Here is a 26844-nt window from a genome sequence, read left to right as displayed (position 1 = left end):
CCGCCGCTCCCGCCTGGTCCCTCAAGCGCGGCCGGTGAGGGGGGCCGGTGGGCGCCTGCGCGAGAGGCGGTGCCGGGCGGTGAAGTTGGGCAAAGCGCCGGTGATAAAATGGTAGGTTGTGGGAGCAAGGGGAGGGGGAAGGGAGGGAGAGAAATTGGGGAAGGGGGGGCACGACACCCTCAAACAACCCCCGGACCAGCGAGCTGAGCGTCCCGTCCCCCCCTCACACACACACCCCCCCACAGGGGTTTTCCCGCCGCTTCTCTCCCTCAGCGCCCGGTCCCGCTCCTCTCCTCAGGGCGGCGGGGGTGGGGGGGGGGGGCGGGAACGGACGACAAACCCAGGGGAGAAGGGACACACACCCGGTGCGGTAGTCGTCGCCCTCCCCGGCCGGGAACGGGGAAGGTCACCGGGGGGCGGGCGGGGGGGGAGGAGAGGGGGGAAGGGGGGGCCCGCCCGCCGCGGGTATTTCGAGCGCCGGGCAGCCGTCGCGGCGCGTACCTTTCCCTTTTTTGGGCTTCGGGCTTGCGGGGCAGGTTGCCGGAGCCCCGTGTCTTGTGTCCCCCCCCCCATCTGCCGCTCCGCCTTTCGGCAGCGGGAAGGGCCCTCCCGCCGGCCGCCCTCCTCTTCCTCACCGTCCCGGTACGCGGCAGGTGCGGCGGGCGGGCCGCGGTGGGAGCGGTGCGGTACGAGTTGCCGTGCCGGGGGTGTGAGGGGAAGGGTGGGTAGGGTTGGGGGGGTGAGGAGGCAGACGGCCGGGACCGGCTCCGGTGGGACGGGTCAGGGGTCGTAGGGTCCGTGTTTCACCTTCAGCGCTTCCTTGGGCTTTGCCGGGGGGGGTGTAATTAACGTTCCGAGAGGGATTCTAAAAGGTGACTTAATTACGTCTTGATGTGAAGTACGCCGGCGTGTTTGGGTTCCGTTAGTGAGAAGGTGTGCTTAGAAAAACGACTGCCAGACCTTCCCCCCCTGCCCCGTGGAGAGCGGACAGGTCCCACTGCTGTAGGGGTGAAGAGTAGAAGCCATACTGCGTGGCAGAGGGATAGCTTGGGTAGTCGAATGCGTTTCTTATCTCTGATTTCTTCAAATAACCTGGTGTTTCATTCTGAACCTAGAAAACACGCCCGGCGTAAGTAGACTTATAAGAGGACATGGGTTTTACTTGGGAATTGTTGTCGGAGGCCTCTGTTTCGAAGTGGTCGTCGCTAAGTTGGTTGCTGAAGAGGAGTTCTCTGTAACTGAGGAAGATCTTAGTGCAGAGAGACCCTTACAGTTAGACCTTAATGGAAAATGGGGGGGGGGGGGAGGTTGCACAGGGCTTGCAGTCAAAGGATTATTGAGTATTTTCTTAACAAAATACGTTGTACTTATTTTTGTAGCTCTTTTCCCACTTTACGCATTTCTTCATGTGTGAAAAGAAACTTTACCCGTTTCTTCCTGTATAAAATTGAAAAAAAATCTTGTAGGAAAGACCAAAGTCCTTATCTTGTTTACACGATGTGTTTTTTGCCTCAGGACCATCTGTAGTCACGATGTCACCATCCATATGTGTACAAGAGATAACAAGCAAGCTGAGAGATGGTCCTATGTTTACTGCTTACTGATCACTGAATCAGGATTTAGTTTTTCCCCAAGTGAGACCAGTGAATTTGCCATTATACCTCATGATTTAAGCAGTAGTGAGGAACTTAGACAAATTCCTCAGCTTAATTGTTGGCCCAGAACATGTGTTAAGTATGGCTTAACAAAATTGGAAAGTATCGGAATATAATAAAAACCAGAGTTTGATTTAAGCCATCTCCTTCTTCTTCCAATTTCATGTAAAGAATAATGTTGAACTATGTTAATAGCAAATTTGATCCCTATAAAATCCCTGTTCCCACCTCTTGGGTGTTCCAGAGGTTTAGGGATGTTGTGTCGATAGGGGTTGCTGTAATTAGTTGCCATAAAGAGAAACATCTTATTGGTTCCTGTATACCACTATAATAGGCCGTTTTGTTGTTTAATGTATGAATAGTAGAAACATAATTTTCAGAGCTAATTAAAGTTTTAGATCACATTTACAGCAACTTTATAGTCTCATCGTAACATTCAGCAAATCTCTGACATGTCTGCTTTATCTATTTTCTTTTTGTCTTGTGTGTTCTGTTGGCAATGGTTTCTAACATAAAAATGTGATAAATGCTTCTGCCTTTTTCAGCTGATCACTTAAAATGATTAAACTTTGCATTGTTCGTTGTTGCTAGGAAAATATTAGGAAAACCGTTGAGCGGGTTTTTTCCATGTATGAAGGACTTACACAGAATCTGAGAATCTAGAAGTTGTGCCTTTGCAATTTCTTGTTTGTATAACCGTTAGGCATATTTTCAGAAGATAACCATATTGTTGTATGACGAAACTTGTGTTTACTGCTGTTACAGAACAGAAAAACTTCTGCATATGTGAGCAATAAAGCAGAAATACAAATTTATTACTGCCAGAATATGTGCTGCTAAAAATGTGTATATAGATGCTGTCATTTCAATTTTCAGAAGAAAATGCTGTCTTTTTAACTGCAGAAGAACAAGGCTTTGTCTTCCTGTAATTCTGAAGTGAAAGTTGTCATCAACAAGAAAACTAAAAGCTTTTAAAGATAGGCATTAGTAGTAGAATGCTGAAACAAACTTCTGGATTAGCTTCATTGGCTTTCCTGCTTCTTTTGCATCCCAAAGCATAAGCTTAAATCGTCTCAGAAGGACAAGGTCCGCCAGTTTATGGCATTTACCCAGGCTGGTGAAAGGACTGCTATATACTGCTTAATGCAGAATGAATGGAAACTAGAAGTGGCAACAGACAACTACTTCCAGAATCCAGACTTGTACTACAAAGAATCCATGAAAAATTCAGTAGACAGGAAGAAATTAGAACAACTGTATAATCGATACAAAGGTAAGGCTTGGGTTTTTTTCTTTTTGTTGTGGGTTTTGGTTTTTTTCTAATTACTTTGTTTGGGTGGTACTTCTGCTTTTCTCTCTGCCATTCTTAAGGACTTCTAAGGAAAGATTGCTAGCTTCTGCTTCTCACTCTGTGTTTGCAGTAGCGAGATAAGAATGAGAAAGGTTTTAAATGCTCTTAATGTCCAGTACACAACTTCTGTAGTTATTCCTGTAGCATTTAAAGTAAATTCACAGGAGGAAATTAAACCTGTCATGAGGAAATAGTGTCAGCTACACATGGTGGAAAGAAGAGTAAAGCTTATTATGCAACTTATTTGATTTATTGCCAGTGGCTGCTACTAAATATACATATAGTGCACTTCGTGTGGCAAAATAATACATATGATTCTTATACTAATTTTGGGGGGAGTTTTGTTCAAAGATAGTAGTATATCTATACATTAAAATCAAAAATGTTTCAGATAACATTACAGCTAGGAGTCTGACAAAACAGTCGAATAAGAAAACCAAAAAAACAGTCATAGAAACTCCATCCTTATTTTACTTTTTTTGTGCTGCATATTACAGCAAAAGTGATGTGCCTGTTCAGAGAGGCTTGGAGGGAAAACCACAGGGAGGTGGATTAAAGGCGGAGTTGTTTCTTCTCCATTTTTTATTTTACAGCATTGTTGGAAAGAACAGAAAAAATAAAAGGAAAAGATAGTCATGTATGTATGATAGATAAGAATGTACATGATCCAGGTAATAGTGCTTTCTGAAATGTGGCCATCCGACATGAGGGTGTGCATTGTTCATTACGTGTTAGAGCAGATCGGGCTGGAATCATTACCAGCCCCTGCTGAGATCCACACATCTCACGTTTTAAAAAGCACTCTTAACAATTACTCAACTATCATTTTAGGTACTTTTCTAATTGCAGTATATGGCATGCTTTGTATACGCTTTATCCTGTTCTTATGATATTGTTTTCACCTTTTTTTTGTTACTGTTTACATAATGTGTTCTATTTTAAGTGTAGACATTCTTTAACATTTCATTATTATGCAGTAATGAATTGTGTAGGGACAAAGAACCAGCAACACTATAGCATTTCCTTTGCGGGGAAAAAAACCAAAAAAACCCCACCAAAACCTAGAGAACCACTTTTCTGATTTGTTTTTTATCTATATGTAAGTATATATATAAAACATATATATGCATATCAAAGTCTTTTGCTTGTTCCTTGCATGTCAGTCTTGGAGATTGCTGGGTCAAAAATATATGCAAATTTGTAAATGGTACTAAGAATATCTAAAATAAGCAAACAAACAAAAAAAACCCAAACCCCACAAATGTTGTTTATTATTCATAGTTTTCTAGCAGTGGCAAACTGCACCACTTGGCTTTCATGAAAGACAGTCTAGTCAGTTTTATGTCCGTGTTTTGGGTAGCAGCACACCTTTGCAGTTCTAGCACTTTAACACTTTCAGTAAAATTGTAAACTTGAACAAAACCTTCACAAGATTTGAGAGAAAACAATAAAAGTTTTGGTTAAACACCTTTCCTTTTTTCATATGTAGCTTAAACCTGAGTCATTGGCCTCACAACAACAAGGAATTCTTTTGTCCTACACGGCCTATAGAATGCTACATACATTGCACTATATTTGAAATCTGAGAGCAGAGGTCTTTCATTTTCTGTGTTGTCTTTCTGTTAGTTTTCTTATCTGTTTATCCAGCAACTCTGTCAAAACAACAATTTCATTCTTGTTCCTAGTTACCTGGATGATGTGAAACATGATAAGGATGAAGCAGTCCTTGTTGAAATCCATCAGAATTTTTCCACCGATTTCAACACTAGTGCACTTTTTGCCTTCAGTTCTTCAATTACTCCCTAAATATACAAGAAATGCATTTTACATGTCTTAGAACTAGATCTGGCATATAATAGAATAGATATGTTTACTTGTTATTCCTGCTCAAAGGTCCCTGAATTATACCACAGATGTAATTCTTTGTTTAATGGGTATAAGTTTTTGTTTGCTAAATTAACTTCCTCTCTGCATTTTAGCATTTCTTCCACCATAGTATTGGCTGGAAAAGTGGAAGAGATCTTAGCTTAACACCCCAAAAAAATAAAAAAAAAGAAAGTTTTCTTTAGACTTGATTTTTTTTATCATCTCATTGGATAAGGACTTATTAGCACAGTTGAAAAACTTACCAGTTTGAGGAGTTAAATTTACTCAAGGGATACTTTTCTGATACTGAAATGTATCAAAAGCTGGGAAAGACAGTTTTGTAGTTTGTAAACTGTTAAGCTTTGAAAACTAAAGATGGTTTGGATCTGAGGGGTTTTTTCTTCATTTTTTTTGTTTGTTTTTTATTTTTTCCCTCCAATTATTTAAGTTTACATGCAGGGGTGTTTGTTTGGGGGTTTTTTGGGGGGTTGGTTGGTTTTTTTTTTTTGAGAGAGAGAATTTCATTACATTAGGATTGTCACAATGACATCTCCGCTGACATGGGTAGTTACCAAGTGTTGTTCTGACATTCAAAAAGGTGGTAAACTTAGTACTACTGAAACATAATGTTTCCTAAGTTGTATTGTTTAGCTTAAGACCCTGTTATGCTAAGGCATTGTTTGAGCAATGTTTTGATGATTTCCTTGATTTATAATTAAAAACCAAAAATGTTTGAGTTAATTGTGGTCTTTAAACAGTTATAGTGGATTCCCATATATCCCTATCAGGAAAAAAATCTGTGGGCTCACTTGGTAGGTGTGTTTTTGTTGGTTTTCAGGGGTGTTTGTTTTTGGTTTTTTTTTCCTTTAAAGTTTAATATGTGCTAAACAATAAATATATTGTATATTTTGATGTGTTTATCAGCCTTGCTGGTTTTGGATGTAGTCAGGCATCTCCTCAGTTAATTCAGATCTTTCACAGAGCATTGTGGAAAGAAGACAAAACTATTTTGTTGGCGTTAGCTGATGAATTTAGGAAAAAGTTGCAAACAAACTTCTAGGGAAGTTTGCAGAATACTTTATTTACAGATAGTCTTCGAGGTACTTCTAAAATTAACTAGATTTCAAGTGAAGACATTTGTGAAGCTTATGTGTTATGCAGCATATCAAAGCTGTGCAGGTGATTATTTGTAAATATTTTTTGTAAATAATTACAATTCCCCTCTTTATATTTTGAACTGCAGACCCACAAGATGAAAATAAAATTGGCATTGATGGGATTCAACAGTTCTGTGATGATTTAAGCCTGGACCCAGCCAGTATCAGTGTTCTGGTTGTAGCCTGGAAGTTCAGGGCAGCTACTCAATGTGAATTCAGTAAAAAGGAATTTGTTGATGGCATGACAGAGTTGGGGTGAGTATCTGTTTCTGCATAGTTCAAAATGTAAGGCCTGAGCTAGGTTTACATTTAAAATTTTTCTAATTGAATTAAGTGTGAACCTTCAAAAAGCTGGTAATGCTAGTGCCACCTTAACAGGTGCTAAATGGCTGTAGTGGCCCATATTTTTTGAATTGTTGCTTTACTGCAAAGCCTTAACAATGACCACAGTAAGGGTGAAGCAAAATAATTCCTACCTGTACAGCAAGGAAAACAGACAGATATGCTGATCTTTTCATGTAATTCATATGAACACATGCATGGTTATGTTAAGGCTTTGAGTTGGACCATGTGCTATTAAAAGCTGAACGTCACTGGAGATGTATGAAGGAAAAAAAAAAATTCAGTCAGTGTTGAAGCAGAAAAGAAACAGGAAAGCAGAGAAGAACCTTCAATTCTTTCCCTTTACCTTATCACCACCAAATGCAACTTTTTTTCTTTCTACCAGTTTTACAAACCATGGTTTTCTCTTATTGCCTTGTTTACTAGATACTTAATTTGTACAAAGTATCTATAAGAAATTGAAATAAAAACGAGGGTATTGGTTGTAGAAAAGATTGTTTAGTCTGACTGTGATGTAACTGATAAAAAATTTTTCCTGGATTATGGAGCTGTTCTGGATAATAGACTTTGAGGTTAAACCATGTTGCCTCTGTTTAGCAATAAAGTCAAGCACTTATCACCATAAAATAATATTTTGTGTATATCTTCTCCTTGGAAGAGATGCAGTATTTCTACTATACAGAGGTGTCAAAATGGTTTTGTTGCTTTTTTTTTTTAAAAACAGATTGCAGTGGATAGGTGGAGAACTACAGTTAATTAGTTGTGCATATTTTTTTGTAGCTAAATAATTTCATTTGATCTTAGAATGGCACCTTACCAATACCTTTCTATAGTAGACCAACTTCTCGCAAATGTGGTTGTTGTTTCTTGAGCAGGGGTCCTAGCAGTCTATTGTTACTGACCTCATCGGTTATTGACTTCTTTCTAAGCTTTCCTTTTTAGGTAAGGGTATTCAGAAATTGTGATGAAATAACTTTTGATATCATCTGAAGTGCACTGCTTTATTTTGTCCCTTTGGGTAGAGACTGTAAGAATAATTATGATTTTCTAGCCATGGAGAGCAATCAAGTGCTCATGCTGTTGTATCAAATAATGCTGGCAGCCTTTAATACAACTGATTGAAAAGGTTTTGCTAAACCACCTGTGGCTTCTGGCTTGGATTTTGTTTCGTAACTTTATTGTCACGTTGCTCCTGTGTCCTCATGACTGTCTCTGATACAGTTCCACAGACGTCTGTGATTGTTATCTCTTTCTGCTCAACACACAATATTGTGTTCTTGGGAGCATAAACTGATCATACCTGCTTGCCTGGTATAGTGCTTATTGAGGATTTGGAATGATCTTGTTACATACTGGAGGTGCAGTGTCTGTGGTTTTTAGCACTGAACATAGGTGAAGATTTGAATGAAAAGAAATTCCCTGAGGCTTAGTTCATATGGCACCTTTAGAATACATATGGGAAGGTGTGATATTTGTCCCTGTTGTTAACTAGATCAAGTCCTGGTGAAAATGAAGTTCTCAGTTGAAGACTGTTGGCAGAATTCTTTATCTTTTCTCCCCCAGGTACTGCTGGAGGCCAGAAAGGTACTTATTTTTATCTGTACCATGCAAGACAGTTAAAACTGCATCTGCATCTTACAGATTTTGCTATAATTATCCATCCTTTAATAAAATTATTCTTGAATCTTTAGAATAAAAACAAACATTTAACTACTGAGAACTTTCAAATGCGAGATGTTAGTTATGGTAGCTGCTTCTTTGAAACCTGTTTCCTTCACTTTGAGTTTCTAGGTACAGTTCAAAATATTGGTAATATCCTATAAACCTTGGATATTCATTTGGTTCCTTGGCGTGAGGGAAACCCTTTTTCTTTTAAAATTGCTTCTCATCAGCTCAGGTGCTTTCACTGAAAATGCTCTAGTCTTGTGTTATTAAGGGATGTGTTTCTACTAGAATCTCAGTAACTTGATTCTATCTTAGCTTACCTGTGCCAGGCTGTTAAATGGCTTGTCAGCCTTCAAGCTATTGTCAAAGGGTCATTTTTTTTTCCTAGGTTTTCTCTGCAAGTGTTCAATGAAGGGTAGAGGATGACTGCAAATCATAGTTCATTTTGTTGGAAAGTCCCCTAATGTTAAGGTTGACTGTAAACATAGTATGCAGCTCTTCATTTAGCTTGAGCAGAGGGAATAAATAATGTCTATCTAGATTAAAGCAAAAACCCACACCCTTGTGTTACAACAGCTATAAAAAGGGAAAGGATATCAGATTTCAGTGAGGTTTATATGTTCTTAAAGAACAGAGTAGCATCTATAGTTTGAGTTCATAAACTCATGAAGAGACTGAGAAAAGAAGTTAAACCACTAAATCCTGTTGGGGTTGTGTACTTAATGGATGCCTATATATAATGTTCCACTTAAAATTGTTTAGTAAAGACATATGAGTGTTTATATTTTTAAGAAAGCTATCCAGAAAGATACTTTGTTTTTATCTTAACTACTGTTTTATTTTGGTCTGAAACTAAACCTTAAAAAATAAAAAAAGAAAAAAAAAGTAAAGATAAATCTTAAATATTTACAAATAATGTAACTTCTTTTGAACAGGTGTGACACCACAGAAAAACTAAAAGCTTTATTGCCAAGATTGGAACAAGAGCTAAAGGATCCAATGAAGTTCAAAGACTTTTATCAGTTTACTTTTAACTTTGCTAAAAACCCTGGACAAAAAGGTCTAGGTAAGTAGAAAAAAATCGAGAAAATATCTACAGTGAAGTCAATTCCAAATTCTTCCAATAATACAGTTTTCTCATTGATGATTGTATAGTAAATTCATTATTGATTTCTTTCACTGACTTCTCTTTCCCATCTTCTTTCAATTAATCTCTTCTTTAATGTCCCCTTGGTACAGATAATTTAATGGGGTTCTCTGCTAGTATTGACATTCTCTCTCCTCTTGTCAAAGGAAGTTCCTGCAGTTCTTAGAGACCTGTCAGAATTATTTTTTTTAAAAAGACTGAGCTGGTAAGCTCCTTGTGTTTTCCATTTTGTTCAGAACAACTGAAACAAGATGTCCATATTGGCTTACAAAGAGGGCGAAAACTCTGGGCAAAAGTTACTATTTTTCTAAGAATTTTTAGTTTTAGCTCACAGTTTTTATGTAAAGTTTAGAAAAAGAATATTATGGACTTGGTTCAAAGCTAGTGAGTAGAAACAGGTATACAGTTTATAAAGTATTAGATTATTATTCTTTATATATAAAGTTTGAGATTTGTCCTAATCTATGCTTTGTATTGCTGGAGTGAAATGGATACGTTATTTAAATTCCAATGTTTTATTCTCTTCAAATAAAAAATATAAAAAAAATTAGATGAAAAAAATTGAAATTTGATATCCTTTCTTATGTCCACTTTCAAAAGACACTGTGTAGGAAGGAGTTAAACTGGTTTGTGTGTAGAATAACACCGTACCATCATCACTGTTCTCTTTGTGCTGTGGGTAAGAGGAAGTGGGGTTTTTTTAGCATAGCCACTTTAACTGGGTGTCTATGTTACTTGGCAAGCATGTTAATATATACTTTTTTTGTAAAACTGTTGGAAGAGTAGTGAGATGGAGGAGCAGAATATTGATTTAGACCTTCTCAACCAGAGACGTCTGTTCCACATTCTTTCCTGGGAATTACTTTGAATATCTCTTGTCTTTCCCAGTGTCTTTTTTTTTTTTTTTTTTTTTTTTTAAACTGGGGGCAACTTTTAGCCAGTTTCCATTTTTCTTTATTTTTTTGCAGCAATTTCATTTTTCATTACATGTCACTCTTTCATGGGTCATGTGCCACCTTTCCAAACACCAAAATGAAATAGTCTTATAGTGTTTCTGTGAGGCTGCTTGGAATTCAAGTCCCTTAGTAGTTGTTTGCTTTCTTGCCTCTCTTCATTAAAAAGCCTAGTACTTTCAGATTGCGGAAAAGGTAAGTCAGTTACAGCTGAGGTTGGAATTTATGGGATACCTAAAGAAATATTACAAATAGCTTCCTGTTTTAATTGGATCACTTCCAACATGAAACTCATGTACTTGGGAAATATGTCTCAAAAGCTTTTCACCTAAGCCTGTACACAGAGAGGGAGAGGGAAGGCAGCCCAGCCCAGATTATGGAACCAAATGTACTGTTTATTTGACATGAGGAGGAAGAAGGAAACTTACTTGTTTTGCATTACTTGTGTTTATTTGGTATGGAGGCCCTTTCATTTGTAAGTCTGTCTTCTCTGTTGTGTAAGAATGGTACTTTTGGGCAATAAAACACCTAAGTGCCTTCTTGCACTAAGAGTTGAAGTATTAGCAGGAGAAAGTAAGAAGTGCAAAAGTTAAAGTTAAGCTTAAAATAAACTGTAGAAAGAGTTAACTGGAACCATTGCTGATCTCGGTTTTCAGGAATTTTAAGAATTCTGGTAATACTGTTTCTTAATTTCAAGTAGTGCTTAGTTCTTACATGGAAGGATTTTGGTGACATTTTTGGTCAGACTTTTTCTGGTTTTGCTAAGATGATTCTAGATATTAAATAAATATAAGCAATTGCCACTGCTCTTCAGTGGAGATATACCATATTTCTGTCTGGTGCGAACTTGGATCACTATAGGTTGAGTAGAAAGAGAGTGCTGAGCAAGCATATTGACTGATATGACATTTTTGAGTGATTGAGGTCAGTGATAGCTTATCCAAATAAAAATTAACACTGTATAGGTTTGGAGTTGGACTCTTTTCGGGGAATGCTGTTATAGTGGAGCAGAGAGGTGGAGGAAAAAAATAAGTTTACAGGTTGGTGTTTACAACCTACCGCTTCCTGCTGCAATTATTCTAAGAGTTATGTTTGTTCCCTTTCAGCAAAAAAGTGTTCAACAAGGAAAAAAAATTCAGTCAATTATCTTATGGGAGTGTCTGTCTGAGCTGAGAATTCTAGTTGCTTCAGCTACATTTAGTATAGGCTTAGGTGCTTTTTTTATTTTACATTCTCTTCTCTGTATCCACTATGCATTTTCTCCTAGAATGAGAAACTGTCCATCTTCCCTCCTTATCTCCACAGCTGATGTAGAGATGTTTGGTATTTGTGTCCCAATGACCATGTGCCCTATAGTCAAGGAGATGCAGGGATTTATCTCATCCATGTACAAAGTCTGTTTCTACCTTACTAAGTTTGGAGCCTTGGCTCAGGATGCTTTATGAATTCAGTCCAGACAGTTAAACAGAATGTATAATTAGATTTGTTACCAAGTGAGCTGATATAAATCTCTGCCTAGCTCTGTCTAGGTCATCTTAAGGTGTTGACCTCCCTTTCTTCTGCACATGCACGTTGGTAACATGCAGTGCTACCGAAGTATGGGATGCTGCTAAGCTACTGCCCTAGCTGCTTGCCTTAAAATGTTTCTGGTGACATGCTCCCATGATAGGGCTTGCCTACTTATTCCCATACGTTCACATATGAATTACGACGTGAAGACTAAGAGGTCAGTAAGTTTATGTCAAGTAGGGATAAAAGGGAATGGTTTTAATTAATGAAGTGGAAATAATCAAAGGAATTTTTTCCTAACTTTCAATTGCAAAATATTTTATTGTGATTTTTCTGTGGTGTGAAGTATCCAATGCTTCCTCTTGCTACACTTGGTGCTTATATCACCGAGGCTGGTAGCTGTTGCACTCATTGTTTAGGGGAGTGATCTGTAGGCTAAAAGAATATTGCTTGATTCTCAGGTATACACATGACCTATGAATACTCCTATTTGAAAACTAAGCAAATTTGACATAGTGCCAGTGACAAATGGGAAAGTCTTATTCTTAGCAGATTGTTAATAAAAACTTTTTATAAAAGAAGGCATAATTAAAATGGTCCTTCTGTTGGATCCTTCAGGCTTACTGCTAACGCATCTTTTTTTTTCTTGACAGAAATAACTCTTGAGAATAGAGCTCACCAGGAGAATGTCTGTGATAGGCAAAGAAGACTCATTTATGCAATTATTTTTCATGTTTCTTATCTTAACATATTGAAACTATAAGAAATTACTGAAATACCTCTAAAATGTCCGAACAGTGATGCTTTGGTTAAGAGTCATGTTCATTGCTCTCGGTATTTTAATATGTTTCAGATTACTTTTTTTTTTTTAATCTATTTCTGCTGTTCTAAGAAGCAATAAGCAGCAGTTATCACTTTATTTTTTTGCCCCATCTCCCCTGAAGGACATCAGGAAATATGGTGATTCATGGGTTCCTTTTTAATATGCTAGATGGTCTCTGAATTTAAGAGATAGAGAAACACTTATATAGTGTATTCCCTTGTGCCAGATAGGATCAACATCTACCAAAACCATTCCTCACACATGTTTTTCAAACCACAAGTTCAGTGGTATGCTAGCAATATATAATTGCTAATTTGCTTTTTCAGTTTCAGTAGTTACCAGGAAGATTTGAGATCTGATTGGCAGTGGTCCTCTGGCTGAAAAAGGAGCCACTGCCTTCACGTAATATAATCTTAAATTTCCGATGGCAGGTCTCATACATACAGGTCCATGCTTGGTCAAACCTATTGTTAGATATTTTTTTTTTCTTTTTCTAGCATATAATTTAAATTTCTGTTCCTGAATTCTTCAGTTCAGTACTTACCTGTCCAGCGTAAATAAGCAGAATACATGTTTCCTTAGAGTTAGTAACAACTTTTTACGTATTTGGAAACCATGTATGTGTCTTCCCTTAGTCGGTTTTACTCAGTCCAGAGACTACCCTGATAAATTTTATCTTCCAGTTCTGTGACATGGGAATTGTATCTTCCAACTCACTTTTCCTTTGCAATCCAATTGATCTAACTTTCTCTTGTCTAGCTTGTTTGGGTACAAGAAGATATCTTCCACGTGCCTTAGATATTTTGCTCCTTGTTTTACATCCCATTATAAAGTGTACTTATGTTTATAACACTGATACTGTCTGCAGTTTGTGATCTGTTCTATTATTGGGTTTCTGCAGAACTGCATTGCACCCAGTTAATTCTGATCTTATATTTCTGCAGTCAGTTATTCCCACTAGCTATATGACTGCACTTTTCTTTAATGAAATCTCTTATTTATTTCCAAGTGGTTTTCCTATTTGTCCAAATAATTTTGAATTCTAATTCTGTCCTCTACCATACTATGCTTTTTTCAGGCTTTGTATAAGTTGCAGATTTAATAAAAGTTTTCTTTGTTGTATCACCTCAGTTACTTAAGTACTGGACAGTGTTAGATACAGGACTGACTCCCATGGGCGAGTTACTTTCTCCCAGTTTGGCAGAGAACCACTGAAGTTCTTCTAGAACCTCATTTGACCTCTATGAAGTCTCAAAGATGGTAGGCAGCAGTTTGAGATTGCTTCAGCATACTGAGATAAATTTCACCATGTCTAGCCTCTATTTGGGCACCAGTGCTTCCAGACTGAATTTCTAAAAGTTGTTTCTGAGATTACTGTCAGTTTTCATTGAACATTTTTGCCTGGAGCATATCTTGAAACAAAAATCTCTGTGTATCCCAAACATTTCTCTTTTGGGAGATATCAGCAGGATGCGTAGTATCTTTTATTACACCAGCTGCTATTTGTAAGGGAGGGAGTGGGAAGGCATAGAAGCCCTTCTTAGAAGTTTTTTTGGTAATAGAAGAATTTTGGTCAGACCTGACACAGTCATCTTTGCGATGCAGTGGATTTTGCTCCAGGAAAGCGGTCCGGGGGAGGTGTGTGTGTGCAGTTTTGTGTTTTATTTATCTTTAGAACAGCCTGTCCTCTATTAGTTTTTAATTTCTGCTTATTCTACAGTTCCCCTCAAAACCAATGCAAGAAATTCTGCCTTTATGTAATTAGATGGGAAGAATCCTCTCCAATAAATTAAGTTACATCTATTCTGTCATTCCCTAAAATAGGCACAGAATTCAGTACACCAATAATCATTCCTAGAAACAGGACTGCCTTTTATAGGTGTCTCTCTTCCACAGTTTGTGTGGTGATACTAGGGAATTTTTATTTCTCTTTATATCTGCAAGACTTCAGTCTCTGTAGTCTCATCCAACTTCAATGTTTCCATTTACTTTTATAGCTTAATATTGTCAAGTAGTATGCTTCCGTCTGGACACATGCTGTTTAAAGAAGTAAAAGTAGTACCAGTCCCCCTAGGTGATAGCTCGTGTAAGTAGTGAGATGCAGGAGGCAAAAACATATTGTATAAAATCTACCATGATTTTCTTTAAGCAGAAAATGATGTTCTGATTAATGTTACTCAGGACCCAACTGTGAAGTGTCTTTCAATTGAGATCTGAATAGATTTGATTATTATCTAAGAAAAAGACAGATGCTTATAACTGCTGAGGCTATTATTCTGTAAGTGGTGGACAGAATTCAGGAAAAAAAGACAGCAAGGTTTCAGCACAGCGGTGCCATCTCAATGGTTGCATATTGGACCTGGCAGGCATAACATTTAGATATATTAAACTTCATCTGAGTGTTTTGTATATATTTGAGATAATGTAAAAGGTGCAGTTTATTAAGGTCTGGTTTGCCAGGAGACTTTTACAAATAATTATTATGGATGACTGTAATTCTGTCTGTTTAATCTGCTCTCTCATGTTCTCATTACTATATTTAGTACAATAAATCTTCATTTTGCATGGTGCAGATTTGCAGAGGTTTATCTCACTTTCTACTCCCAAGTTCTAGCTTTTTCTACTGCAGTCTGAGTGAAATTTTGCGTCCTAGCTCTTGGTTGATAAGTGCACTAAAGAATAGGGTTATAGATCTTTTGTCATGTTGTATACAGAGCAGTTCAGATTTCTAAGGACACTGCTCAAGCTCAAAACAAGGCCTTAGCTCCATCTTTTTTTTTTTTTTTCTTTTTTTTAACATGATACTCACTGTGAGTCTCTTAATGGGTCTCCATTTGAGCCCCGACAAGACATGTTCAGGAGATTCCTCATGCTCAGCAGTTTACTACAGTTTGTTTCAGCACCGTGGAGGAACTTAACGCATTCTTTCATGGTCTTCGACTTTCAACATGGAAACAAAAAGCAGATTTGATCCTTCAACGCTCCTTTGTGGTCCCTTCGCCTGCTTGCTGGCTCAAAAGGTTGTGCTTCCTTCTCTCTGCCAGCTTCCTGGGATCAAGCAAGAGATGATACATGAGGAGGGCATTCAGACTTGAATCAAATATTACCTCAAGACCAGAAGAATGACTATCTTTGCATCCGGTATGTGGACTTCAAGGAGGTTGCATCTTCTGTGAGCAGATGAGTATAATGTGCTCTTTTTAATTGAAGCAACATCAACTTTGGCTTTCATCATAGCAGTATCTCAAGATTCTTTGAAGAGACACTTAGACATTAGGGAAGGATATCTTTTTCTTGTTGGTTGGTTTTTTGTCTCCCCCTAACAAGTTATCAAGATTTCCTCCACTTTCAATGAAGAATTAGATTGATCCATTTGTAGGGTGTTTGTAGGAGTGAGTGGATGGAAGAAGTTGAGGGAGTTCAATAAATGAATTTCATGTTTACTTTACTTTGGAAGAGGTCTGTGAATGCTGTATTTTACGTGTTTCAATGGCCTTGGTCTGTGTGTATGGTCCTTGCTTTATTTTTATTCAGATTTTTCTTCCTGAAAATGCCAGCAATTTAAGACAAGCTTAGTATAGAACAGGGTGCTCTGATCAAAAAAGGCCAATAGTAGCAGCAAAAGTGTGGCATAACTGCCAGTTCTAGTAATGCCTCATTGATTCTTTTACACGTTTGGCTCTTATTTGGGAAACGTATATCCAGTCAACTTAAACTACAACAGATTACTTAATCTGAATTGTACATGGAGAGATTTGCAGAGACGGAAGGGTTTTGAAACTGGCTACCATGAGGTTCATTAGGCTGCGCTCAAACTGGCTTCGAGATAGCTATCTTCTTCTAAGCCTAGCTAGCATTCAGGAGCAGTTTATCTGCTTTTGTGCAGTTGATGCGCAAGATAATAAATATGAAAGGCGAAGAATCAGCCTGCTTCATCGTGGCAGATGCTGAGATAGAGTTAATAAGCACAGTCAGACTCTGCCCGATTCCTGCAGAGCTCTTCTGAAATCCACATGCTGTCTTCCACCACAGGGACTTAACTCTGACACGGTGCATTACATGTTCCCTAACATAGAGCACTGGGAAGCTCTTTGCTTACGGCTTTTGCAGGGATGAATGGATCCAACTCAGCTGGATCCTGAGTCTAGCCACTTTCAGTATTTTTATCATACCCCTTACCGGTTTTTCCCCTTCTCTCTTTCTGCTAGGGGGAGAGCTCCTAACTGCAGATAAGGGCTGTTTTGCTCTAAACTTTTGGCAATTTGGTGAAGGGTTTTTAGGTTGAATTCTGATGGTATTTTCTTGTTATTTTGCTATGTGGATTTTATCTCTTTGTAGAAGAAGAAAACATTCTGATTAGGAAAGAAACTAATTCTTGTGTCCATGTTCTTAGTAATTTGGAGGCCAAAGAAGACTCTTTAAATCATTCAGAGATGAGGAAACAAGGGATCAAGTAACTCACTGAATCTTGCAAGTATTCATTTGATGTTTGTTGGTCAGGTAGTATGATAGTCCAGTTGTTGAGATAGATTGACACCAGTTTCCACTGTTTACCCCATCTGCACCAGTTTCCGCGTGGTGTCCAGGAATTTTATTAAAACAAAATAATTTTGTGCAATGTAGTTTTTGTTTTAGCTTTACAGAAGTATGATATTTGCCTGTGATCACAGTGAGAAAACAAGAGGAAAGAGATTAAAGAATATCAACCAAATAATACTTTAGGGCAAATTACATGACTATAAAGAAAACATTTGAAGTTCAGCCTCTTACAGAGGCTACATATATTTTTACAAGGTAATTGAATGATAAAATAGATTTCTGTGTCTTGCACCTGTCCAGATTAATTTTTTTATGCAGTGTTGGGAACAAGAGAGTTTGTTGGATAATCTTTTTGTTTTCAAAGCTATAGAGTAAGTTTTGTTTAAAGCATTGGGGAGAGAAAGCCTCAAACAAAGGGGTTCTTGGCACTGAAATTTTCATTTCCAAAACCTTTTGTCTTTTTCTTTAATCCTTATTAACTGGTCTAATAAAAGTAACTTTTTCTTCCCACAAGCTTTGTTACATTCTTTACTAATTGGTTGGTTTGTGTCTGTAGATGGACTGGATAAGGCTGATGCATCCACTTATTCTGGAAAAAAAAATATATCCTGCCCATGTAGCTTGAGAGAATACTCTGAATAAAACTTATTGGTGAACACTGACGCTTATAACAAGCTGCCCAAAGTCTCTCACAGAGATGACATATAAAGTAGCAGAGCTTTACAATATTGGTAAGAAGATTAAACATCAATAAAGCTGCGCCAGGGGAGGTTTAGATTGGATATTAGAAAAAATTTCTTTACTGGAACAGTTGTCAGGCATTGGAACAGGCTGCCCAGGGAAGTGGTGGAGTCACCATCCCTTTTCATGAACACCAGGTGTTCAAAAAATGTGTAGATGTGGCATTTGAGGACATGGTTTAGTGGGCATGGTGGTGTTGGGTTGACAGTTGGACTCGATGATTTTAAAGGTCTTTTCCAACCTAAATGATTCTATGATTCTAAAGGAAGAAGGCAGCAATACTTGGACAATCATTTAATCTCAAAAGATGAAATTAAAGTAAATTATTTGTTTCCAAGCTCAAAAATATGATAGATTCTACCATCATAATATACAGAACCTAGTCAATAGGCTAACTAGGGATTATGAGGGCAGCAGTGGCTAATATTAAAGTATTTTTATTAATAACTTAAAGATTTTTAAATGTCATTAGGAGGTCAATGTAATGCCTTGAGCTTTTTTTTTTCTTTTAAATATATCAGTAATTTAGGTGAAATAGTTTTAATATTCTGACAGCTTCAAACAGGACTGCATGAGCAGCTCTGTTGGGAGGGCAGTCTGAGAACTGGAAAGCTCTATTTGGCAGAGGATGACAAGTGAGTGCTGCAGTCCCAGAGTGCTGTTTTGGCACAGCAGGTCTAAATTAACTTCATTTCATGTTCCTCATAAATCCTACTGTCCAGCCATTTCCTTGCTATCTGTTGATTTATCTTTCTGTTTTCTCACTTCCTTGATTACTTGTGTGCAGTGACTTCATTGCCCTTGTCCAAAATCTTAGCAAAGGGATGAGGAGTTTAATTTGATTATTTTTTTTTCCTATTCATGCAAGAATCTAATAATGATTTTCGGTTTTTGTTAACAAGATAAGCATTTGATCAGATCTTGAAAGTAGACACAGGCTGTCTAACTGATAATGTATTTCTCCTTCTGCATTAATTGTGCTAATTTGTTATCACTTCAAGCTTTCTGTTCAATCAGGGTAGAAGGGACTGAGGAGTTTTTTTAAAAACAATTTTAGAATGAGGCTTTAATGTTTCAGAATAGATCATACTGCATGCAAAATGCTTCTGGTTTTGAAAAGCTGATTGTTTAAATAATTCAAAAGTGTAAAGAACTCCTTTTAAAACATACTAAAACATGTTTACTATAATAAATGTTATTTAGCAAAATAATGTTTAAAATAATTACAGCGTTATTTTACTAGCCTTTTCCTCCTTCTTGAATTTGTTTTACCCAGATATGGTATATATTTTTAATTTTTTAAAGTAATTTTAGTTTTAGTAATTTTGTAATAGTAATCGGTATCACTTTTAGGTGACTCAGTTCTTAGGGTTTTACTACAGAAAGCTTTATAGATGCTTTATGTAGCCACAACTAGACTAGATATCCAGAAAGATGAATATCTAGATATTGAAACTTTGTTTCAGTGTATGCAAAAACTTTGGACAGTGAAGCCATTATGCTGAAGGGGCTGCATGACATACAACACTCACTAGATAGTGACACTGAAAATATTTTGGCATGAAGGGAAAGCTCAAACCATTGTATAATGTCCAGTCTATGATGTGGTATGTTTAAGATGTTCTTTAAACAGTAACAGTTTAGCAATTTTATGTTTTGGATATGAACACGGATGTTTGCAATGAAATCTCTTCTAAACTGGTCCTTGCTTAGGTGTTAGTTTCCAGAGATTTATGCATCTGTCTTTTCCTTTCCGTTTATAAAACTTGCATTATTAATCTGTAATGTGGGAAGCATATTTTTTGGTACAAAACCAGCATATTTTTGTAATTGTAGTTTGATTTTATTTGTAATGATGCCTTCATATTTATCTAGCATTGAAATAGGTATTCCTAAGACTGCCTAAAAAATCCATGCCTTCCAAAGCATCTTCCTGTGGGGATGCAAAACTCCCATGGCATGAGGCCTTTATTTTTTTTTCTTAGTATCTTTTAGTGCTGCACTAATTGGAGCAGGTACACAAACTCCTCAGCATTACTGTTTATTGATACTACTATCAGCATCCTAATGTAGAACTGGGACTCTGTGTAACTAGGTCTTCCGTTTAAAGCAGAAAAATCATCTCGTCTGTCCTCCAGTGCTGTTTTTCAACTTAGGTAGGGAATTGTCTTCAAACAAAAGTGTAGCGATATCCCCTGAGAATGTAGCACACCTGAAGGCCTAGTTTCCTCAAATACTTTAAGACTGCATAAACTGGCACCACTACGAAAAGTGATAGTCCCATCTAGTCCTTTTTGTTCAAATTTCTGTTGTGTTAGTTCATGAGTTTGTGTGATTCCAGTGAACCAGATGAGAAAGATTTACTCTTTTTATTTTTTTTCCCTTGAGCTGAGAATGGGACTTCCCTCTGTGTGCTTAATGGGGAGAGCAGCTCCAGTATGGACTGGTTTCAGCCACTACAGAGCAGCATCCTCAGCAGGATACGCTTTTGTTGTATATTATAGCAAATAATTCCTGTGTCTTTGTGCAGGAGAACCGATTTGCACATGCATGTAATGTATCCCTCAAGTATCAACTTAATTAAGATAGTATTTCACATGCATTGTGTTAAACACAATTTTGCAATAATCAAGTTCACCTTAACATAATACTGAATTTGACACATACCCGAATAAACCAAGGAAGTGTGGCCTCTTCTTTACCTTTTAACTTTTTTGTGGCACCTTTAACCATCTTTGTTTCCTTGCCTGTACCTTCTTCCAAGGAATATTTCCATCAGAAGTATAAACACTCTCCTGCTATTAAAGTGTTGTTTCTTCAAAGTGCATTTTGCTTAATGTTGTCACATGATAGATTTGCAAGATTGGCTTGGAAAGGTTGAGTCGTCATAAAGAAGCCTGAGTGAATGGGATCAAAGCCAGTCACTTCACAGTGAAGTTTAGAAACCCTTAAGATTATTCAAGTTTCTCCCTCCCCATTTCTTTTGCTTTTCATTTGGGATAACAGATATGAATAATTAATCTGCATATCTAAACAGGAAGTAAATGCTATTAACTATTCTATTCTACTTATTTTCTGTGAAAAGTGAGCAAGGTGGCAAAGACAGGAAGGACTGAAAGAAGTTTATTAGGGCATAAAGCAGGTTCTGTACTGAAAAGCACTCTGATCATAGTAGAACAAACACCAGCAGCACTGTCTCTGTATAGTTAGGTACAGGCATATTGTGTTTCTCTACATCTTAACTATTGCACTTTGTCTGGGCCCCAGCCCTCTATGATACAGACTCTAGGGAACCGGCTATGTTAAAATCTGGAACATCTCTTTCAGACTCGAAACTTGATTTCAGGTGACAGAGTGTCCTTTGGTTTGTAATGTGGTATGTACAATTTCAAATACCATGCTCCTTTCTTGTAGGTGGAGGTTAAGCTTCCATCTTATCTGCTATGACAGTACTTTCTACTGAGTTTCATATTTTGTTTATACTTACTTTACACTGAAAGCACAAACTGAAATCTTTTTGTGGTTTAAGAAGGGCTGTGCTTTGTTTTGTGTTTGCACAGCAGTACGCATACATTCAGTGCTGTTACCTGTGGGACCAAGCATAGAAGCCATTAGGTATTGTGAGTTGCTGAGAATGAAAACAGGCCTTCAAGAAAACATCCTTTCTACCCTTATGCTGCATCTAATACTGCTCCTACTTTTCCGCTTGAATGTGTGGCAGTGCTGCACCCTCCTGTTGGCATGCATGAGCTGAACTCTGCTCTTGGATCACTGCTCATGGTGCAGAATAAGGGCTGCTTTCTTGGACTTATATTTTCAGTATTGGGTGTAGGTGCTGGATGATTCCAGAAGAAGAGAATTATTGCTGTAAGGGGTGCTGTAGAATTATCATGCTTCAGAAAAATCTGGTTTTATCCCCTTGTGTCCTTAATTTCCCTTTAAAGTCAAGTGTGTCTGAAATGTGATAAATTAACAGGAATTGGCACCTGCAGACTTAAATGTTTGGGTTTCTATAAATATTTGCTGTGTTTGTGCATATATCTCTTTTTTATTTATTTACTTTTATTTGTAGACAGGGCTATTGGTAAGTATCTTGTTCTCTTTCTGTAGATTGAAAGTAGCGTTAATTTGGCACTACTGGATGGTGACAGAAATATTTTAGTCTTTATGGCCGTGATGTTCAATATGCAATTTATACCATTACTGCTTGTCTTCCACCTTTTGGGTCAGTGAGAGTAGAGAGTAGTGATTTTAAAAGAATGTTGTTCATTTGTATCATAATAGACTGGATGTAGCATTAATTGTTTAACCATAAGAGTTTTATTGCATATAATGTGCTGTAGTATTTATGTGTTGCTTTGTCTTTTGCAGATCTAGAAATGGCAATTGCATATTGGAATTTAGTCCTGTCAGGAAGGTTTAAATTTCTAGATCTTTGGAATAAATTTTTGTTGGTAAGTACGTACCGTATTCCTTCCTGACTATCTTAGTCCACAGTAGTCTGGCTTGTAGGCTGTGTGCTTACGATGAAGGAAAAGACAGGATGTCTGAATACTTCCTTCGAACTTTCTTCTTTTTGAAAACTGTTATAAAATAGTCTTAAATCAAGCCAAATTAAATCTTCTCTATATAATTTTCTAATTGAGAAGAATGCAAAAAAATTGCTACATGCAAAGTAATAGAGCATTCTGCTTGCTTGATCCTGTATCCTCCTACTTATTGAAAGCTTCTGCATGAAAGGAAGCCATGATTGTAGATTGAACCTATGTTGTCTTTATTCTCAAGATAGCTATGATTATTGTCAACCATGTATTTTACCATGCTCTGCCTTTTGTGGTATTAATGCATGAACTCAGCCTTTTTTAAATGTCAATTCTGTTATGACTGACTTAACCTGAGAGACTTTTCTTTTTAAGCAGAAGTTCTTGTCTTGAGTACTTATTTTGACTCATTTTTAGATAATAGTTGTGCACTGATCTTGACAGTTTTCTATTACCAGTGCAATTCTGTGAGCAGTGGAATACAGATGCATAAATTAAACTTCAGAAATTACAGAATAGTCTTATTAAAGACCTGATTCATTTATCCAAGTTTCTACACTTGCATTTCTATGTACTTGCAAAAAAATACCTTATATAATGTTACATAATGTATAATTTATCTTGATTTTTTTTTAATATATCTTTTTATCTTTAGTTTAAGAGAATTAAAAAGTCTTTCTGCATTTGTCCCATAATCACCAGTGCTTAACAGAGGAAGTGTATACTTTTAGCAATATTTTTTGGAGTTTTTTCTAAATTTTTGGACAGTATATTTACTTTATTCACTGAATAATGTACCAGTTTCATCAAGAGAACTTGTGAAAACATTTCACATTTTAACTGCCTTAATACCCTTAACACATCCAAATTCAGATCTATAGATGTAACTGAAGAAAAGTTTTAACGTTTGTCTCCCACTTGGCTTATATGATTAAGTTTGTTACAACAGACAGTTCTGCAGATCTCTACTTCAAGCAATAATCTAGATGATCTGGTATAAAGTGTCTTACTTCACTCCAAATATTTAACCTGAATGTTTACTTTAGAAGAAATGTTTAGATTAAAAAAATTCAACCTAAGAAAGAAGCAAGTTAGGACTCTCTAGGATGGGCTCTTTTGTTTGTGTTTTGTTTGTTTTTAAGGATCTTAAATCTTTTCCAGAAGGTGTGTTTGCTTGTCATATTTTTTGCAGTCAAGATATGACCTTTGGCTTGAGTGAGAGGACATGTTTGCTGCTGTGTTGGGCATCAGCCTCATTTTGATCAAGTTCCAGATTTTTGAAATGGAGTTTATTCTTCTCAATACTTCAGAGTATTACTGCTTAAAAAAACCCCACACAAACAAACAAACAAACAAACCGACTCCACAACACAAAACCAAAACCACAAACACAAAAAAACCCAATCCTTCACCGAGCAAGTATTTTCATGCAGTTGCAACTTTTTACTGCAAACCAGAACCAGGTGTTGAAATTTAATTCCCTGTTAATCACCTGCTGCCTTCAGGTAATATAGCAGTATCAACAGATGAAGGGAGATGTGAGCTGTAGGATCAAGTCAGACCATTCACAACTGCTGAGTAGTTGTGTTTGCCCACACACTCTCTTTTTTTGGGAGTGCTAACTTTAAAAGCTGAGAGAATGCTGCCTAGGACTGAAGCTTTTTGGAATGCTGCTCAAACTGGCCAGGGTGGCAACTAGTACTTGTGAATGGGGTGATGCAGAAAGAGTGTATTTGAAATCAGACAAGGAGGTGGTAGTGGAGAGTAGGACAGACTGGGAAAAAGGAGACTGGGCAGAAGTGGAGCAAATGCAGGTATTGTGTTACGGTGAAGGAGAGAATAGCTGAAGAGAGGCTGAGATGATGGATCTGGAAGGCAGTCTGGGAGAAAGTGAGAAGAGTGTAAATACAACTATAACCAACAAGTTGAAAGAGAGACTGGGTAAGCGTGACTAAAAAGGGGTAAGGAGAAAAGGGCTTGAGTTGAAATGGCAGAATGCTAACCCATGGCTGCACAGTTTCAGAACCTGGAATGGATGCCATTAAGTAGAAATATAAAGTGCATTTCGTTTATTCTTTTTCATAACAAGTTAGGAACACATACCCTAAAAGCAGAATGGAAGAAATAAAACAACTATCAAAGACTTCTTACACATTTTTGCCTTCTTTAGTTGCAGTTTATTTTGTAGCTTTCTCTGGAAGCTCTGAACTTTATTTAAATTAAGAAAGAAAAAAAAAAAGAGAGAGAAGAAGCAATACTTCTAAAACGTCTATTTTTGTATATGTCAATATAAAATACTACTGTGGAATTTGAAAATAGTTTGGATTGAACAGTACCATTTTTCCTCCTTTACAGGAACATCATAAAAGATCAATTCCAAAAGATACTTGGAATCTTTTGTTAGACTTTGGAAATATGATTGCAGATGATATGTCCAACTATGATGAAGAAGGTAAGGAGTACTTGAATATTTTCAAAAATTGGTACAGCAGAATTAAAATATTGCTATAAACAAACAACAGAACATGCTGCTACCTTCTGTCTTAATTTGTTTACCCTTAGAGGTTTAGCTGCAAATACAGTGTCATACTTGTTGCCGAAACAGTAATGATAAGGTTACCTAGTTTGCTGTAATATATAAGTAGAAGTAAAGATACTGTCACACCATGATATAGCACATGCTATTTGAACCTGTTATGCTACAAGAGTCTCAGTGAAACTGTATTTTTTGTACAAAAGTGCTGCTAACTGCAAGAAAATACATCATTTTTCTGCTTGCAAGAATGTCTATGTGGACTTTTTTTTACTAATCTAAAAGCAATTTCCACTCTGTTACTAATCCTGCAAATCCTGTTTTGGAATGACTGTGTACAGAAATATTTCCGAAGTTATGAATGGCTCTAATAGGAATGCCATGGTTTTGCTGTCAACTAATGTTTATAAACTTTGTAGTGTGGATTTTTATGCTTTAAGTACATTTTGTATGTACTAAGAACTATTGCTGCAAGAAGAGATTCAAATGTTTAATTTATTAGTTAGGTGTGTTTTTCAAGTGTTTGTCATGTCATGCGTGTTAAAGCTAGACTAGGCCAGAAATGTCAAAGTGAGCTTCTGATCTTTTGTATTTGGAGACTACACCAGTTTATTGCTGATAATGATACATTAATTTCTGAATTGCTTGACTTCTCTTTAGGAGCGTGGCCTGTTCTTATAGATGATTTTGTGGAATATGCACGACCAGTAGTTACAGGAGGAAAACGTAAAACTTCATAACCCCAGACTTGTCAATATGGACTAAACATGCGCTCTGAAGTGCATTAGGTAATGAAGATTTGTTGACTGATGACTGTGCACATTGTTGCTGGTTTCAGTGGTCGTGATGAGATTCTGCAGACAAAACTGAAATTCTTCCTTTCTGCCTAAAGAAAGTAATGGCTGACTTGTGGACGCTTCAGGAACAAACTCGGAAGATAGTCCAGGCTGTTTGTAGGCTATTGGCTTCAATTATTGTACTGGTTGTATCATATAGGATGTAGATTTTGCATGATTTTATACTTTGGAGAAGTTTAACTAGAGGCCATTTTATTAAAGTTTTGACAGCACAGCATGCCATTCAGTTCATGATCCAAAGTGAACACCAGCAGTTACATAAATAAAACTGTATTATATTGTACTTATATTAAAAGCAGTATTTGTGGTATATAAATTAAATCCCTAAATAAAAACTTATGCAGTATGTTGTATTTTTATAAAAGTTAGTTCCGTGGATCTGTCCTAATACAGAATTGTAACAAAACAAAAAAGCACTTATGCTTTTTTTACTTGTTGCCAAAAATTTTAAATTTGTATTTTTAAGTCCTAGATACATAGACTGATTACATCCAGCCTTCTGTTTTCTCCCAGTGAGGTTAACTTCCTCATTATTCTTCTTGAAGTGCTTGGACATGTAACAGTAGCATTGCTGAGGAAGGGCTGCTGCTCTATGCTATGTTGCAACTCCAGCTTTTTTTATTAACCATTTTAAAGTAGACATTAAACAACCAAAGATGCTTTTATAATTCATGTTTGATTATCATAATTCAGTCTTCAATTATGTGTTTTATTTATTTCAAATAATGAACTGGTGGAATATAACTTCTAGTTTTATTTGTAGTGTGAAACATATCCTAAATTCTAGCTAAATGCAACATAGTTATGAATGCAATTCCTGGCACTTCTCAGAGAAAATAAACATGAATAAGCCCAAAGACCTAACTAGTTGGCTTCCACTTTGGAGAAATAGTTAGAGGTAAGGAGACTTTATGTTAATGATGATAAGCATTCATGCCTCTGGATGTATTGTGCATTCAATTTTATTTATTTAAAGGGAAAAAAAGAGTAAATTAATGCAGTATCGTTGATCTCGAGGCTAGTGGAATTGGACCAGTTTTCACCAAATCTGAATTTGTTCAGTCATTTGTGTCTCCCCTTTGACCAGCCATTGATTATAAAGTGTACAGAGGTCAGTCTCCTCTTTCTCAACAGTGTCTTCCAATGCCTAAGCACAAAAAAGTTT

At 37.0% G+C, this 26844-nt stretch overlaps 2 protein-coding genes across 6 annotated transcripts in view; one reads left to right on the top strand and one right to left on the bottom strand.

The window, feature by feature from the left end:
* TMCO3 (transmembrane and coiled-coil domains 3) overlaps positions 1–581 on the bottom strand; it is a 35875-nt gene extending 35294 nt beyond the window's left edge. Inside the window, exon 1 of the mRNA XM_010575646.1 lies at positions 502–581. The gene's annotated coding sequence lies outside the window, so the exon portion shown is untranslated. The remainder of the gene's footprint in view (positions 1–501) is intronic.
* DCUN1D2 (DCN1, defective in cullin neddylation 1, domain containing 2) lies at positions 16–26079 on the top strand. Of its 5 annotated transcripts, none has more exons than XM_010575654.1 (8): positions 33–111; positions 2532–2928; positions 6116–6284; positions 7935–7955; positions 8972–9102; positions 22120–22202; positions 24645–24741; positions 25483–26079. In XM_010575654.1, the coding sequence occupies exons 2-8, from the start codon at positions 2754–2756 to the stop codon at positions 25560–25562; spliced, it is 756 nt and encodes a 251-aa protein (XP_010573956.1). In that variant the 5' UTR covers positions 33–111; positions 2532–2753; the 3' UTR covers positions 25563–26079. The 5 variants fall into 5 exon arrangements, with proteins under 5 accessions (XP_010573953.1, XP_010573956.1, XP_010573958.1 ...); XM_010575656.1 differs by lacking the exon at positions 33–111 and adding an exon at positions 627–1129 and having other exon boundaries at positions 2712–2928; XM_010575653.1 differs by lacking the exon at positions 33–111 and adding an exon at positions 627–1129.
* Positions 26080–26844: the final 765 nt, after the last annotated feature.

The sequence above is a fragment of the Haliaeetus leucocephalus genome, unplaced genomic scaffold, assembly GCF_000737465.1.
Source record: "Haliaeetus leucocephalus isolate CR32 unplaced genomic scaffold, Haliaeetus_leucocephalus-4.0 Scaffold495, whole genome shotgun sequence".
In the NCBI taxonomy this organism is placed as follows: domain Eukaryota; kingdom Metazoa; phylum Chordata; class Aves; order Accipitriformes; family Accipitridae; genus Haliaeetus; species Haliaeetus leucocephalus.
The sequence above is the reverse complement of the archived record's forward strand: the minus strand, read 5'-3'. Positions and strand labels throughout refer to the sequence as shown.

Excerpts from the sequence above, each read along its gene's own strand:
- DCUN1D2 (XM_010575651.1), top strand. Across the intron at positions 9,103-22,119 it reads CCCTGGACAAAAAGGTCTAG|ATCTAGAAATGGCAATTGCA; the intron begins GTAAGTAGAAAA and ends TGTCTTTTGCAG. Across the intron at positions 22,203-24,644 it reads TTTGGAATAAATTTTTGTTG|GAACATCATAAAAGATCAAT; the intron begins GTAAGTACGTAC and ends CCTCCTTTACAG.